General features: G+C 43.6%; 1 protein-coding gene across 5 annotated transcripts in view; it reads left to right on the top strand.

The window, feature by feature from the left end:
• Positions 1-15583, top strand: part of lrsam1 (leucine rich repeat and sterile alpha motif containing 1) — a 91762-nt gene that overhangs the window by 45793 nt on the left and 30386 nt on the right. For 4 of the 5 annotated variants that reach the window (XR_006315982.1, XM_043719877.1, XM_043719876.1 and 1 more), the window contains 7 exons: positions 1317-1456; positions 3521-3565; positions 5583-5653; positions 7370-7469; positions 8435-8522; positions 12295-12369; positions 15159-15239. Coding sequence is in view for 4 of the 5 variants with exons in the window: in XM_043719877.1 (XP_043575812.1) it covers positions 1317-1456; positions 3521-3565; positions 5583-5653; positions 7370-7469; positions 8435-8522; positions 12295-12369; positions 15159-15239 (600 nt within the window). In the remaining variant the exon portion in view is untranslated. The remainder of the gene's footprint in view (positions 1-1316; positions 1457-3520; positions 3566-5582; positions 5654-7369; positions 7470-8434; positions 8523-12294; positions 12370-15158; positions 15240-15583) is intronic. The other variant, XM_043719878.1, reaches the window with a different exon arrangement.

Here is a 15583-nt window from a genome sequence, read left to right as displayed (position 1 = left end):
AAGAGAGTTGTCACTAGCATCGTCCCTCATGCTGACTAAATAACAAGATGTTGACTTAAATTTGGCTGTTACAAATTCAAAAGTGTTTTCATGCTTTTTAGGAATAAATTGTACAGTGCTGAAAGAGGCCTTTCAGCCCATTGTGTCAACTCCTTTAAAGAGTTATCCACTTAACACCACTACCATGCTGCTTTTCTCATTTCCAGTATTGTACCTGTTCCATTCATAAAATTATTGTTGAATCTGCATCCACCAACCTTTACAGACAGTGCATTCCTGATCATTGTTACTCACTCTGTAAAAATTGTCTTCCTTCTGGTCTTTTTGCCAATTATCTTAAATCTGTGTCCCCTCGCCACTTGTCCTACTAGGCATCTTGATTTGAAGTAACCAATGTCAGGAAATTTTAATTTAAGGGTAGCAATATTCAAAAACCGCAAAGGAGATGAATAATACGGTTTGGTTAAGTCTTTTAGTACAGTGAATACTGTCCCAAAATTCCAAGGTCAGGCAAGGTGTGTCCATAACCTGGTCAAACTGGCGTCAACCTCTGATTCCTTCCCATCCACACCAATGGCAAACCAGAAGGACAGGAGAGATCCCTGGTTAGCAATCTGCAGAAGGTAATAAGAAACCACTGCATACTTTACCGAGCATAACGAGGGGCTCTCACTGAGGTCCATGGTTCCCTTTAGGAGTGTGGCACCCAAAAGGATGAGCACAGAGATTTGTTGGGGAGTTGGTCGAGAGGATTTGGGCAGGGACTGTGGGCAACTCTCTGCTTGGTAGGTAGTACTGCCGGATCCAACTGTGGAAAATCAGCATCGTGTCTTGAAGGTTTGGTTATTTTTCAGAGTTCATTGTGGAGTTTTACTTCCAGTTTCTGCACTAGGCCATACTCTCTACCCCTTCCCACATGGGGCACTTGACCAGTTCCCCTGAGCAGCATTGGGTACAGGGCAATCTGAACCTCCCCAGAAGCCGATGAGCGATTATGTTTCATTGCGAGGATTAAGGTAAGCAGCTTCACTGCAATGCACTTGAAAAATGTGACTGACAAAGCAGGTCAGGATTCTTTACCATGGAGGGATTCTGGTGTTGGAAGCTGCTTCCGCCCCCACCTTGTTGGAATAAATCTACCCCCTCTGCTACTTGCCATTTCTTGAGACTTTACTCTCCATTTTATTGTCGCTCTTTCTTGGTTTCTGCTCACCATGCCTTGTCTTATTCACTCTGTCAGTGGGGCCAACTTGCTGTCCCTTTCCCATGACTTTGAGTTTTTTTATTTGTGCCTGACCCTCATCGTGTCACCACAGGAGCAGGGGAAGCTGGATCAGGATCTCAGAGACCAGCAGCGTCACCTGGAGGTGGAGCGCCAGCGACTGCAGGAGGAGTTGAAACGGGGAGAACATGGAGCAACGAACCTCATACGCAGTTTGCTGGAGGACAGTGAGAGGTGAGTGGACAGCAAATGCGACTGCAGGTTACCCGGTCTGACTTGTTTGTTCTTATTGACACAGGATCTACGGTGTACCTGCTTCATCAAAGGTTGCCACCCTTCATCCTGTGAAGGTGCTATCCCATTAGTGACTAAATGACCCAGGACATATCCTGGACTGCGTCTGTCAATATCACAAGTGATTCAGACTGGAACAGTGTGACCCTAAATTGCATCTAATTCTAGAGGCATTACTGTGAATGAGAGGCTGTGGGACACTGGGCCAAGGGTAGGTTATGGGCACTAAGGTGAATCAGTGGTGGTGGGATGTTTACTTCCTTTACCTGACGTCTTTAAAAAGTCAAAGTTAAAAATCTGACAAAAACCAGAAAATAACAAGCCCTCCGCCAAGAAGAAAATCAAATGGTTCTGACAAAAGCTCCCCCTGGTGAGACCATCAACTCCAGATGTCAATTGTTCTCCTTCTCCCTTCACGTACCAATGTGAAGTTATCAAGAGGTTTTTAAAAATATAAGTTTTATCTTTCCTTTCCTCAGCCCTGCATGGTTTTTGGTGCTTTGAGAGCTGTCCTGTTTCTGCTATTTCATACAGTGCATTAGGATCTTTTACATCCACCTGCGAGGGTCGAGTGGGCCTCAGCTGAAAGATGGCACTTGTGACAGTGTAGCACTCCCTCAGTGTGGGCTGATGTGAGCACTCCTGAATTTAATTGGGTCACTGATGGTGCCTTTAGCTGCCTGGGCCCAGAGCTCTGGAATTTTCTCCCTCAACCTCTGACCTCTTCAATTTTGCTTTCTTCCTTTAAGATGCTCCTTAAAATCTTTTGGTCACCTGCCCTACCTTGTGGCTGTGACAAATTTTGACCTATTACACTTCTGTGAAGGAGTGAAGTGAACAACTGACCCCGTCAAATATCTTTACAAATATAAAACATTCATGTTGCAGATTAAATTGATATTGCTATGAACATTTTTAATACCAAGCGATAGAAGAAATCAGTACAGGTGACCAAATAGAAGGGTTTTGTGAAAAGGTAGTGAGCAAAGTGGAGCGATTAGGAAGGAAATTCCAGAAGTTAGAGCCTGTTCAGAGTTCCAGCAATGAAAACCCATGGTTAAGTGATCAAAATCACCATTATCAGAACTAGAGGAATGCAGAAACATTGAAGGCATAGATAAGGTTATGGGGAGGAGTGAGGCCATGGAAGGAGTTAAAAAGATTGCAGTTTGTAAATGGAGACATTGTCAGACTGAGAGCCAGTGAAAGTCAGTCTAATGGTTTGTCCTTGGGGTTAAAAACTCATTTCCTGGCGAAACGTGTTATTAGAGTTGTCAAACGGTCTGGCTCAATGTAAGACAGTTAGTTGTCAGAGATGGAGCTGTTGGACTTGTGACTTCATTTCTGGCAGTGATCAAAGACAGTCTCTTCTCAGGAGTGGGACCAATCCACAAAAGAGGCAGAGCCTCAACTGGGAGAGTAGAACAGCCCCTTTCAGATTGAGCATCTTCCAAGTGAACTTAACTGGTCATTCAATCACTCATTGGCCTCCAGGGCAGTGCAGAATAGCAAAGATTCAGCTACTGCACGCCTCACTGAGTGGCCTGGGCTTGATCTGACTCCAGTCCTATGTGAACTGTTAGGCTAATGTGTTTCAACAGAATGGTGGTTCAGTGGTTAGCACCGCTGCTTCACAGCACCAGGGACCTGGGTTAGATTCCATTATCAGGCGACCATGTGGAGTTTGCACATTCTCCCCATCTGTGTGGGTTTCCTCCGGGTGCTCCGGGTTCCTCCCACAGTCCAAAGATGTGCAGGCAAGGTGAATTAACCATGGGGAATGCAGAGTTACAGGGATAGAGTAGGTGAGTGGGTCTGGGTGGGATGCTCTTCGGAGAGTCAGTGTGGACTTGATATACCATATGGCCTGCTTCCACACTCTGGGGATTCTATGATTTTATGTTGCATTCCACCAAAGAGATTTAGTTTTACTATGAAGGGCAGGATTTCTGGCTGTCTTTATTGTGTGAAAACATTTGTTTTTACCAATTACATCTTTTTCAGAAGGAAGCAGAACTCAATGTTGCTGGAATCGCTGGAAAAAGAGAGGTGAGAACTGCAGTGGGGACACTCGAACGTCTGAGTTTCAAACCTATCATACCTGTCTCCAAAGTGCAGAGCTAAAACCATTAATCAATTGCATTTTGGTTCTCCTAAATAAAAGCTCGAGAAACTATTCAAAGAAAACATATCATTCACCCTGTTGACTCTGTCTCTTCACAACCCCTCCCCACCACACAGACAGTTGCTGCCAAGTTTGCTGAGTTTCTCCAGCATTTTCTTATTTTATGTCCGATTTACAGCATCCGCAGCATTTTGCTACTGATAATAAACTGAAGAACAATACAGCGCAGGAACAGGCCCTTCGGCCCACCAAGCCTGCGCCAATTACTATTACTTATTTAGACTCACTACTTATTGCCCATGCTTGGTTTCTATGCCTGTGTTTACTTACCGTTCAAGTGTCTATCAAGATACACTTTAAATGTTGCTAATATGGCTGCTTCCACCACTTCCACTGGCTGTGCATTCCAGGCACCCACTATCGTGTTTGTGAAAACATTTCCCCTCTCACCTTGAATCTGTGTCCTCTTGTAGTTGAATTTTCCACCTAAGGAAAAAGCCTCTGACTATTCACCCTATTTATGCCTCTCATAATTGTTTAGACCTCTATCAGGTCACTCCCCAGCCTCTAACTTTCCAGTGAAAACAATCCAAGTTTATCCAACCTCTCCTCGTAAGTCAAACTTTCCAGACATGCAACATCCTGGTAAACATTCTCTGCACCATCTCTTTCTGGTACTGTGGTAACCAGTACTGCACATAACATTCCAAATGTGACCTCACTGAAGTTTTATACAACTATAATATAACTTTTACATTCGATGTCCTGGCAGATCAAGATAAGCGTGCTGTATGCCTTCTTGACCACCTTAGCCACCTGTGTTCACACTTTCGGAAATCTTTGGACCTGTACACTCAGATCCCCTTATGTTAATGCTCCTAAGGATTCTACCTATTGTATAATTTGCACCTGAATTTGATCATCCAAGAATGCTCATTCATACTGTCACTCTGCAACCCCTCTTCCCCTGCAAACTGTATTGCTGACTGTATCTCTGCTGATGTTAATTCGTCTCCCTCACACTGTCACTCAGCAACCCCGACCCCCGGCACAGTGTTACTGACTGTATCCCTACAGATGTTAATCCATTTCCCTCACATTGTCACTCAGTAAGCCCTCCCTAGTGCCCTGTGCTTCGTAGCTGGGACCCTGTTACTGAGCATTGTTAATCCAGTCCATTAGGGTTAGACACTATATTGGCCAAGTGGAACAGCTTTTCCAAACCTGTGACAATTTTTGCTGCCAAGAATCAAGTCTGTTTCTGGCATGGGAACCGAATTGAGAAGTCGATTGCTTCTTGATATTCGGAGTGGTGGTGGTGTGGTAATGCAGTTGGGCTGGTATTTCAGAGACTTGGGTTAATGCTGTGGATGTCAGTGTTCAAACCCATCACAGCAGATAGTGAAATTTGTACTTGTTTTTAATTCATTCATGGGACGAGGGCATCACTGGCTGAGCCAGAATTTATTACCAACCGCAGAGGGCAGTTAAGAGTCAACCATATTGCTGTCAGTCTGGAGTCAAATGTAGACCAGACCAGGTAAGGAGGGCATTTTCCCTTTCCTAAAGGATATTTTTTAAAAAATAGCTAGTCTAATTTAGATCATTTAGCCATTAATGAAAAATAGCTAAATGATCACCATTAGACTAGCCTGTCTGACTCAATAATCTTGTTTAGAGATGGAAATCTGCCATCCTTACCTGGTCTGGCCTACATGTGACTCTAAATCTATAGTAATTACTCTGCGCTGCTCTGGTGGAAATGGCCTCACAAGGTAATCAGTTCAAGGGCAATTAGGATGGACATCAAATGCTGGTCTTACCAGTGACACTCACCTTTCAAGAATTAAAAAAAACATGGAGCATTGCTAGTGGGGTTTTAACAACTGAGCCAGTCAGCTTGCACTGTTGGTCATTACGGTGCTGTTAATCTTTCCACAGGCTGAGGATGGACCAGCTGATGGCCATTTCACAGGAGGAGAACGAGAGGCTGCGAAAAAGGGAAGTGGCAGGTGAGCAGTATGCCTTTAACCTTCTTTCATTCATTTGGATTCCTGAATTGTGTTTTGAAATCCCATTGCCTGGCATGGATCTGATGTTCCTTTTTATGCAAACAGTTGTGACTCCAGCTGGCAGTCACGGGGTAGAGTTCAAGCGGGCACCTCACCCTATTAGTACGGGGGGTGTCTTGCTAAAACCAATGTATCCCCTCATCTAAAGGTTTGCTCATGTCTAAGGCAGAGACTGATGGATTGGAGTCTCCGTCCTGACAGTCGAGTGTCTAACCTTGGCTAACACTCTAGAGCTCTACTGAGACAGTACTGCACTGTCTGGTGAGACAATAAATCAAGGCCCAGTCTGCCCACTTGGTCTATGTAAAAGATTGTAAGAGGTGGACACCAGTTCTTCTGGCTGCCCTAGCCAATATTGATCCCTCAAACAGCATTGCTATAAAATCAATAAACTGAGCATTATCACATTATTATTGGCTGGAGTATTTCCTACGTTATAGTAGTGACTGCGTTTCTAAATACGTCACTGGCTGTAAAACAATTTAAAGAGGGCAACAATGGGTTTTATACTGCTTCCCACAATTTGAGTGTGTTCTAAAGTGACTTACAGCCAAAGTACCCTACTGAATTATAGTCATCTAGCTTAATAGTACCACTGAGAGTGCAGCGTTTGCTCAGCTTAGACTTTGAAGAAGTTTCTAGAGTGGGATTTGAACCTATAACACACTGACTCAGACAGGAGTATGACTAACTGAACAGGTTTAGGGTGCGAGTCTTCTAATTGAGTGGTGTTGAGAGCTGCTGCTCCCATCTAAACATCCTCCGATAGATGCTGTTTGGAGGGGCCACATGTGTTCTTAACATGGACTTTTTCTGTCTGAATTACACTGGTCCTCTAAGATCCTTTTATAATTAATGATGAACCTTGTTCATTCAGCCAGGCGTGCAGTCTTTTGGTGAGTGCTGTGGAGATCCGACCGTCTTGCTGTCTGACAGAGAACACCAATTGTGACGCTCCATGGGGGAGGTAGAGGCGAATGACAGTCTCACTGGCTTAGTCATCCAGGGATCTGGGCTAATGTTCCTTAGACAGTTTCAGATCCTACCATAGCAGCTAGTAGAATTTAAATTCACTGAATAAACCTGGAAGATAAAACTTTTCTCAGTGATGGTGTACATAAAAACCATTGTCTGGGCACGGTGCTGGATAGAAGATACCCCTGGCAAAATCTCTGTGGGCAGTCAGCCCTGATGTCATTGTGCTCAATTGCTCCCTTTTCTCTGCTGCCTGTTGCTTCACTGACCCCAGTCATCCTGTGCTTGCTCAATCATTCACTTAGCACCTACTCCCTCCCTGTTTTCAAATTCTTCTATTATCCCAGCCTCGCTCTTTGTGGCCTCTGGCCTACAAACTCCAGTTTCCTGCATTCCTCCAACCTATTATACCTCTCCCATTTGCCTCACCCTTGCATGGTATGATGTGCCTTCAGCTGCTTAGGTCCTAGGCTCAGACCTAATTCCAGAGCTATTCTATCCCTCTCTCCTCCTCCAAGATACTACTTCAAACCAGTGTCTTTGACCTGTTCACATAATTACCTTTTGAGGTGAAGTGTCAGGTGTCATTGGAGGGCGCTGTTGAGGGGAAACATGGAATGGTTTACTACATTAATGACTGCGTAAAGCTCTAGTACCCCTTTCTCTCCTGGCATCTTGCAGCTGCGATGCGGGAAATGCTGTCTGAGAGCTCGATGAACAAGATCCTGCAGATGGTTTATGAGACGAGACGGCGTCAGCTGGTGAATGAGGCCAGTTCAAGGTACGGCAGCAACCTGGATAATAAGGGGTGGGCCACGTTGGTATTAGCCCAATGGAGACATCTTTGATTTTCAGTTTGATAATTTGATCCTAAATATTAAACCAAGCTGCAAAGTAGGTCGTGATGAGCATTTTAAAAGAGGTGGCATAATAGCTTCCAAAGGATGCAGAGCCAACATCAGAAAGTAGTGGCTTATTGGTATTAACTAGACTATTAGTACAGAAGCTCAGGTAATGTTCTGAAGTTCAAATCCCGCTATGGCTGATGGTAGAATTTGAATTCACTTTTTAAAAATGTGTAATTAAGATTCTAACGATGACCATGAAACCACAATTACTTGTCAGAAAAACCCATTTGGTTCACTAATGTCCTTTAGGGAAGGAAACTGCCATCCTTACCTGGTCTGGCCTACATGTGACTCCATACCCACAGCAATGTGGTTGACTCTTAATTGCCCTCTGAGCAATAAATGCTGGCCTAGCCAGAGGCACCCCCATCCCAGGTGTGAGTTTAAAATTATTTGAGGTTACATTGACAATTGTAGGTTAATTGAGTGGTCATGAGGAACAGGAAGAACCTAGGGGAGAAAGTGAGGTCTGCAGATGCTGGAGATCAAAGTTGAAACTTTATTGCTGGAACAGCACAGCAGGTCAGGCAGCATCCAGGGAACAGGAGATTCGACGTTTCGGGCACAGGCCTTTCCTCAGGAATGAGCAGTGTTCTCCTGCTGAACACTCTCTGCTCATTCCTGAGGAAGGGCCTGTGCCCGAAACGTCGAATCTCCTGTTCCCTGGATGCTGCCTGACCTGCTGTGCTGTTCCAGCAATAAAGTTTCAACAGGAAGAACCTAGTTTGGTCACTGCTGGAGGAGTGCTAAACAATGGGACATAACCTTCAGATACCTGGAGGCTTCTATTTTTTTTTAATCTGATGTTGTTTGCAATGAATTCTGTTCTGTTTTACAGTATGACTGAAATGGATGGTAAACTCCAGCAGATTCAAGCCTGGCAGCAGCTGGACCAAAACAAGACCATTTCACAGATCCTGTCGGAGGTGAGTCTTGGTGTTGAGTGTGCCACTGAGCTGTCATCACTCACTGCTGTGTGAAACTCTTGCATCAAGACAATCGAAAGCGAGAAAGCTTGGAGTGCACATCTGTCAGGGGAAGGCAATTAGATGGTTCGTTAAACTGGAAAAAGTTGAAAATACCAAACATTTAAGTAAATAGAAGAGGAGAGGCTAGGAGAGAGAACAAAACGGAACGTTTTTGACAGGAGAGACCACATGCAAAAGGTTTGGTGACGTAGTTGAAAAAAATAGTAACAGGACAAATACAGAAACGAAAGGTGTGTCTTGAGGTGCGAATGGGAGAATGCTGAACAGGTGTCGTCCCAAAAGCAAAACACACGATATAATGAGTTAAAACCAAATACAAAAAGAGAAATTGCTGGAAAAGCTCAGCAGGTCTGGCAGTAACTGTGGAGAGAAATCAGAGTTAACGTTTCGGGTCAAGTGATCCTTCCTCCGAACTGAAGGGTCACTGATTTCTCTTCACAGATGCTGCCAGACCTGCTGAGCTTTTCCAGCAATTTCTGTTTCTGATTTCCAGAATCTGCTGTTCTTCCGGTTTCTTTTGAGTTAAAACTAAGATCTGCAAAGAGAAAGGAAGCAAGGTGGAAAGAGATTACAATCTGAAATGGTCAAACTCAGCGCTGAATCTAGAAATGTAAAAGACCACATTGAAAGATCAGGTGCTGTGTTGGAGAGATTGCATTGAGTTTGTTGGAATGTGACCAGAGCCTAAGGACAGTATGAGAGTAAGGTTAAGAATTAAAGTGGTCGGTGACTGGAAGCTGTAGATCACATCAATGAGCTGTGTAGAGGTTTTGCTACAAAGCAGTCATTCCATTTTCAAGCTTGGTCTCTCCCATTGTGGAGAGTCTCACATCGTGAGCAGTGAATGCAGTAAATTGATGAAGTTTGTGAAAATGGTTGTTTCACATGGAAGTACTGTTCGGGGCCTAAGACAGTGAGAAGAAAAAAAGGCAAAAGGATAGGACTGCATCTGGTGTGTTTTTGTGGAAATGAGTCATAGGGAGAGCAAAGGAAGATGGAAGTGATTGAGAGTTGACCAAGGTGCTAAAAGGGTAATGGTTCCTTTGGAGAAGGGAAAGTAGATTTGGTGGAAATGATGCAGTGATTTCTTGTGAATGGAGGTGACTCTGATGGACGATACAGACGAAGGAATGCTATTATGGATTTGAAAAAGAGGGAAACAGCTAAGTACAGGATTACAGTGAATGGCCTGTTCACAGTCAGGAGCTCTGTCAACCCACAGTAAGTAAAGTCTGATTTAGAGCCATAGAGCTATACCCTTCAGTTCAACTCGTCCATGCCAATCAGATTTCCTAAATTAATCTAGTCCCATTTGGCCCATATCTTTCTAAACTTCCTGTTCATATACTTGTATTATAATTGCACCAGCCTACACTACTCCTCTGGCAGCTCATTCCATACATGCACCATCCTCTGCATGAAGAAATTGTCCCTTAGGTACCTTTTAAATCTTGCCCCCCTTATCTTAAACCTATGCTGTCCAGTTTTGTACTCCCCTACCCTGAGGAAAATCCCTTGACTATTTACCTATGCCCCTCATAATTTTATAAACCTCCATAAGGTCATCCCCTCAACCTCCGATGCTCCAGGGAAAATAGCCCCAGCCTATTAAGCTATCTCTGACAACATCCGTGTAAATCTTTCCTGAACCCTTTCAAGTTTCATAACAGCCTTCCTATAGCAGGAAGACCAGAATTGAATACAGTATTCCAAAAATGGCCTAACTAATGTCCTGTACAGCCGCAACACAACCTCCCAATTCTTATACTCAGTGCACTGACCAATAAAGGCAAGCATACCAAGCACCGCCTTCACTTTCCTATCTACCTGCGACTATACTTTCAAAGACCTTGCACTCCAAGATCTCTTTGTTTAATAACATTCCCCAGGACCTTACCATTAAATATGTAATTCCTGCCCTGATTTGCCTTTCCAAACTGCAGCTCCTCACATTTATGTGAATTAAACTCCATCTGCCAATCCTTGCCCCTTTGGCCCATCTGATCAAGGTCCTCTTGTACCCTAAGGTAACCTTCTTCACTGTCCACTGCACTTCCAAATTTGGTGTCATCAGCAAACTTACTAACCATACCTCCTATGTTTACATCCAAATTATTTATATAAATGACCCAGCTCTGATCCTGATAACACACCGCTGGTCACAGTCCTCCAGTCTGAAAAGCAGCCCTCCACCACCACCTTCAATTTCCATCTTTGAGCCAGTTCTGTATCCACGTGGCTAGTTCTCCCTATATTCCATGTGATCTCACCTGAGTCTAACATGCAGAACCTTGTAGAATGCCTCACTGAAGTTCATATAGATCACACCCACCATTTTGCCCTCATCACTCTTTGTTACATCTTCAAAAAACTCAATTAAGTTTGAGAGACATGATTTGCCACACACAAAGCTATGTTGACTATCTCTAATCAGCCCTTGCCTTTGCATTTAAATCCTATCCCTCCAACTTGCCCACCGTTGATGTCAGGCTCTTTGACTTTTCCCTATCACCTTTCTTAAATAATAGCATCACATTAGCCAACCTCCATTCTTCTGGCACCTCATCTATGGCTACAGATGATACAAATATCTCAGTAAGGGGCCTAGTAATCACTTCCCTAGCTTCCCACAAAGTTCTAAAGGAAGATGTATCAGAAGCTCTTGTGTGGATGTTTGTGTTGTCAAACTGAGAAACTGGACGAAAGAAATAGACATTCCAGGAAGCTGGCTGTGAGTAAATGTAGTCAAAGTGGCTGTGATCTTCCAATCAATGTTAATTGAGAGCCTATTCCCAGAAATACAAATGAAAGCACTTGAAGCAAAGAGTTGGAGATGGGCTAAAATAATGTCATGGGATATGTTATGTTGATTTTGGAGGGCACACAAGGATTTGACATCTCATCCGAAGTACCCTCCCTTTGACAGGACAGCATTAAGTCAGGTTAAGTGCTAAAGTGGGACTTGGACTCAGCAGTTTCTAACTCAAGTGACAACGCTTCTCCTGAGCCCAGACTGTCAGTGTCTGTCCGCAGCACGGAGCGAGTGCTGCAGTGAGTCCCAGTTCTACAGGACACAGGGAAAGGAGGAAGTCGCCTGTGATTCCAGTTTCAGGTCACTACCCAATGACCTCTGATGTTTGTGAAGCTGTGTTTGGAAAGTGCTTCAGGATTAATTCTGATCAATTCTGTTTGATGATGCTGTGGTGGGTCACCCTAGGATGTGCTTAAAGGTGCTATTACCACTGCAAATTTTACTTGTAGTTCCACAGCTAGCTTCCCAATCGGTTCATTTACAAATAAGGAGTAGGGCATCAGACGGTGACGAGGGCCTGTGGGACTAACAACTGGAGTGAGGAGGTGGTTTGGGTATTGACCATGTTTAGAATTGACTGCCAAGAATCCAACATTATTGAAGGCAAAGATTTACATGGTTTAGTTTAGTGGAATTAAGTGCAACTCTTCTTAGAATGCATTAAGGCCTGGAATTGTGTTCTATTTGTTCAAAGATAGAGTTTCTGATGATTAACCAGCAGGAATTTCCAACCAGAGAGTGGTTAAAATATACAGCTTCTTCCCACAAGGAGTAGCATTGATCCATTTCACAGAAGATTGGATGGGATGGACAGAAGCTGTTGTGGAGCTGGCATGGTGGTGCCAGACTGATTGGCCTGCTTTTCTGTTGTAAGTTTCTGTGGTTCTGTGTTTTCAGGCAGAGATGCAAAAGGTGGCATTTGAGGTACTCCAGATGAAGAAGGACAGCAAGCACAGCCGCATTCGAGACCAGGTGAGAACAGGCAAACAGCTACTGGGGAAGAGGCTTCAGGCGATGTTCCAAGTGACTGGAACTTAGTCACTCCCCTAACAAGGGCTCACAGTGTTTGTTATATCTATATGATGGTTGGTAAGGGATGCTAGAACTGGCAGGAATTTATTTCTGGAGCAGGTGACAGCACTCTGCAGAAGTAGGTTTCTCACCCAGGAGACTGCAGCTCTCCACACACTTGTGCTGAGCCTCTCATGGTATCTACAACATATGTCAGTATCATCAGACAGCCAACATATCAGCTAGCCTTGTTACTCATGACCCTTAAACACATTCCAGACACTTGGCTTTTTGTCCCCTTCAGTATTTCAGTTTAGATTTTCCTTTCAATTCCTTGCAGTCCTGTTATGATCTTAGTTTTTAAACATTTTATCCTTCGTATCATTTGCTCCTCCCCTTACTCCCTCTCTCCCCTTTCATGTGTCCCATCCTGACACTGTCTGCCCCTCTCTTCCAAACACTACCTGTATCTGGTCTCCCCTGTGTGTACTTCTCTACCTCACCATGTTGGTGTACGTCACCATATCTGTTCAACTCCCTCTGCATCTGTGTGTGTCTCTGCCCCTCACTCTGTTTCTGTAAGAGGGTCACAATTTTTGTCCCCATTCCCTCTCCTTCTGTGTCTCCTGTGTGATGTCTAACTCTGGAACATGTTCCTGTGATCTCTTGCCTCTGTTCCATCTTGCCCTCTCTTCTGTCATCTTCCTCATCTCTCTCTGTTCAGTTTTATGCAATCGTGCCATCAGCCTATTATTAACTGTGTAGCTGGAGAACTGCTATGTTTTTTTTTCCATTCCATTTCCTGTTTATAAGGGATGCTGCTCTCAACCTGCTGCTTCATAATTGACATATCAAAACCACAATTCAAGTATTGAGGCTCAAGTTTATTCCTCGTGCTTTACAATTCAACTAAATTGCACATATTACTTTTATTAACAAAATGCAAGTAGTGTTTGAAAGACAAGTGCAGGAGTTGGTTCACATTTTAAGACAGCATTCAGATACTTAGAAGGTTCTTAAATCTGAAAGGTTTTGTCATCACATGTACTATACTCTGGTTATCATTAACCTCTGTTCATATTACTTGCACAACAATCTGCCGGTATAGTCTCTAGCCCCAGGTCCACTGTAGGAAGGCACTTGTTTGTTGACATGTTTTCATGCAACTTTCAATTACCCCAAAACTTTTGAGGTGCCATCACTATTGTTATGTAGATGAATAATTATTTTACAGTACAATTCCATAAACGATGATAACATATTAATCTGGATGTTTCTTTGCTGGAGAAAGGAATGCTAGACAGGACATTGGAAGGATTCCCAGCTCCTCTTCCAATAATGCTGAGTTGAATATTCAAACAGTGCACATTTCAGAGTTTGTGTTTGTTTTCTTGCTTGGTGTTTGGTGTCAGAAAACTGCCTGTGTTACGGTTCAGCCAAATGAGCAAACTAAACTCTGAATAACTAAGTGTAGCATTCCTGTATTGCTGTCCTGTGGAGCTCAGCTGCCAATCTGTCTAATGTGGTCAAGACACTGGAGTGGACTTGAACCCATAACCTTTTTATTATCAGGTGTAGGTTCTACCCCAGACCCAAACTGACACTCATCCTGCCTTGATAAGAAGTCAATGATTAGAGAGTCACTGATGGAGCTGCTTCATAAATTTAAATGAGCCTTGTTAAGCCAGCTTTTCAACCCATCTGTTTAAACAGTGTGGACTGGCTCATTATCTTGAGCCTGGGTTAATACCATCTCCAAAAGGTAAAGTGGAATCAGCCTGTGTAGCAATAAGTTACAGAAAACATTCCTGTCTTCCATATTTCTATTTTTTTTGCTTCAACTCAATTTAAACAGCAAAGACTCACATTTGTAGGCAGTGCCTTTAATACCGAACAAGCATCACAAGGTGAGTATTTCAGAAGGGGGAACCTGGCAGGACAATGCAGGACATGCACAATAGACCAGTAGTAGACATATGCAGTGTTATTTGTGTAATAGGGCTAGAGGAGATGGAAGGGGTGCAGTCATCAACGGGATAAGCATGCACGATGAAAATGTTACAATGGGATTTGGAAACATTGTAGGTCATCAAGACCAGAAATTACTCCTGGACACTCTGTGCTGATTAGTGTTGTATAAGGGGTTAGAATTGGTTGTGACATGCTAATAACAGTATGCATCGCATGTATACAGTTACATGATCTTTCTCTCTTGCAGCTTTGTGGTAAGATGAAGCCAGGGTAATTGTTTCTCAAAGTTAATGCTTTCTTTGACTCAGGTTCTGTGTGTAGTATTTATAGTAGCACAAGAGACCAGAATATTACAGTTAGTATATTAGGACATGGGCATCAGAGTTTAAAAGATGTGGAATCTCACAGGAAATTTGCTGAGGAGGGACATTAGAGGTGGGAGTAAGTTGATAAACGGTCAGAAAATTCACTTTGACCATTCTACATGCTCAAATTATGTATATTGATCTGGAGGTAAATTTCCCTCTGGTACTGAACTCCAAATGTGGATTCACTGTTTTCAGCATTAGATCAAAGTTAACCTAGTTCACACGATTCACTTTCCCCCTCGCTCCATCTCAGCCAACATCTCATCCTCCATCGCACTGAACACTTGCAGAATTTTCTTTTGTCACCGTCCAGCCTTGCAGCTCTCTACTACTGGGCTGGAAACAGACCTCATCTCATTCACATGTTTTTAATCGACCCATTTGTATTTTTCTTTGTTTTGAACCATTCAGATCAAATTGATTGAGAATGAGTTAATGCAGCTGACACAGATCGAGTTAGACAGAAGAGAGAATGACACGGAGAATCTACAGGTAGGGTGGAAATTATTTGGATATACACAGCCCTGTGACTGCAAACAGGCAGAGAGAAGTGCGGGGGTATGCCTATCTTGTGTGTTAGTATTAGACCAGCCCCCGAGCTGCTGTCATCCACACGTCTAAGTCTGTGAACACGCTTCATGACCGATTCTAACCTTTGCTTTACAGTTGGTGTGGTGGCTTCACCCTGCAGTTTATATTCATTCACACAAAATATGATTGGGAGTAATAGTAGTTACGTGTCTCCCTTCACGGACATCCCCTGCCTCTTCCGCATTCCTCACTGCGTCCACTCTGCCAGCCATGTTCCCCATAGACCCCACCTCTCTCCCCCCCCC

Source organism: Chiloscyllium plagiosum, chromosome 30, assembly GCF_004010195.1.
Source record: "Chiloscyllium plagiosum isolate BGI_BamShark_2017 chromosome 30, ASM401019v2, whole genome shotgun sequence".
NCBI classification, from domain to species: Eukaryota; Metazoa; Chordata; class Chondrichthyes; order Orectolobiformes; family Hemiscylliidae; genus Chiloscyllium; species Chiloscyllium plagiosum.
This window is presented reverse-complemented; position numbering and strand designations above follow the sequence as displayed.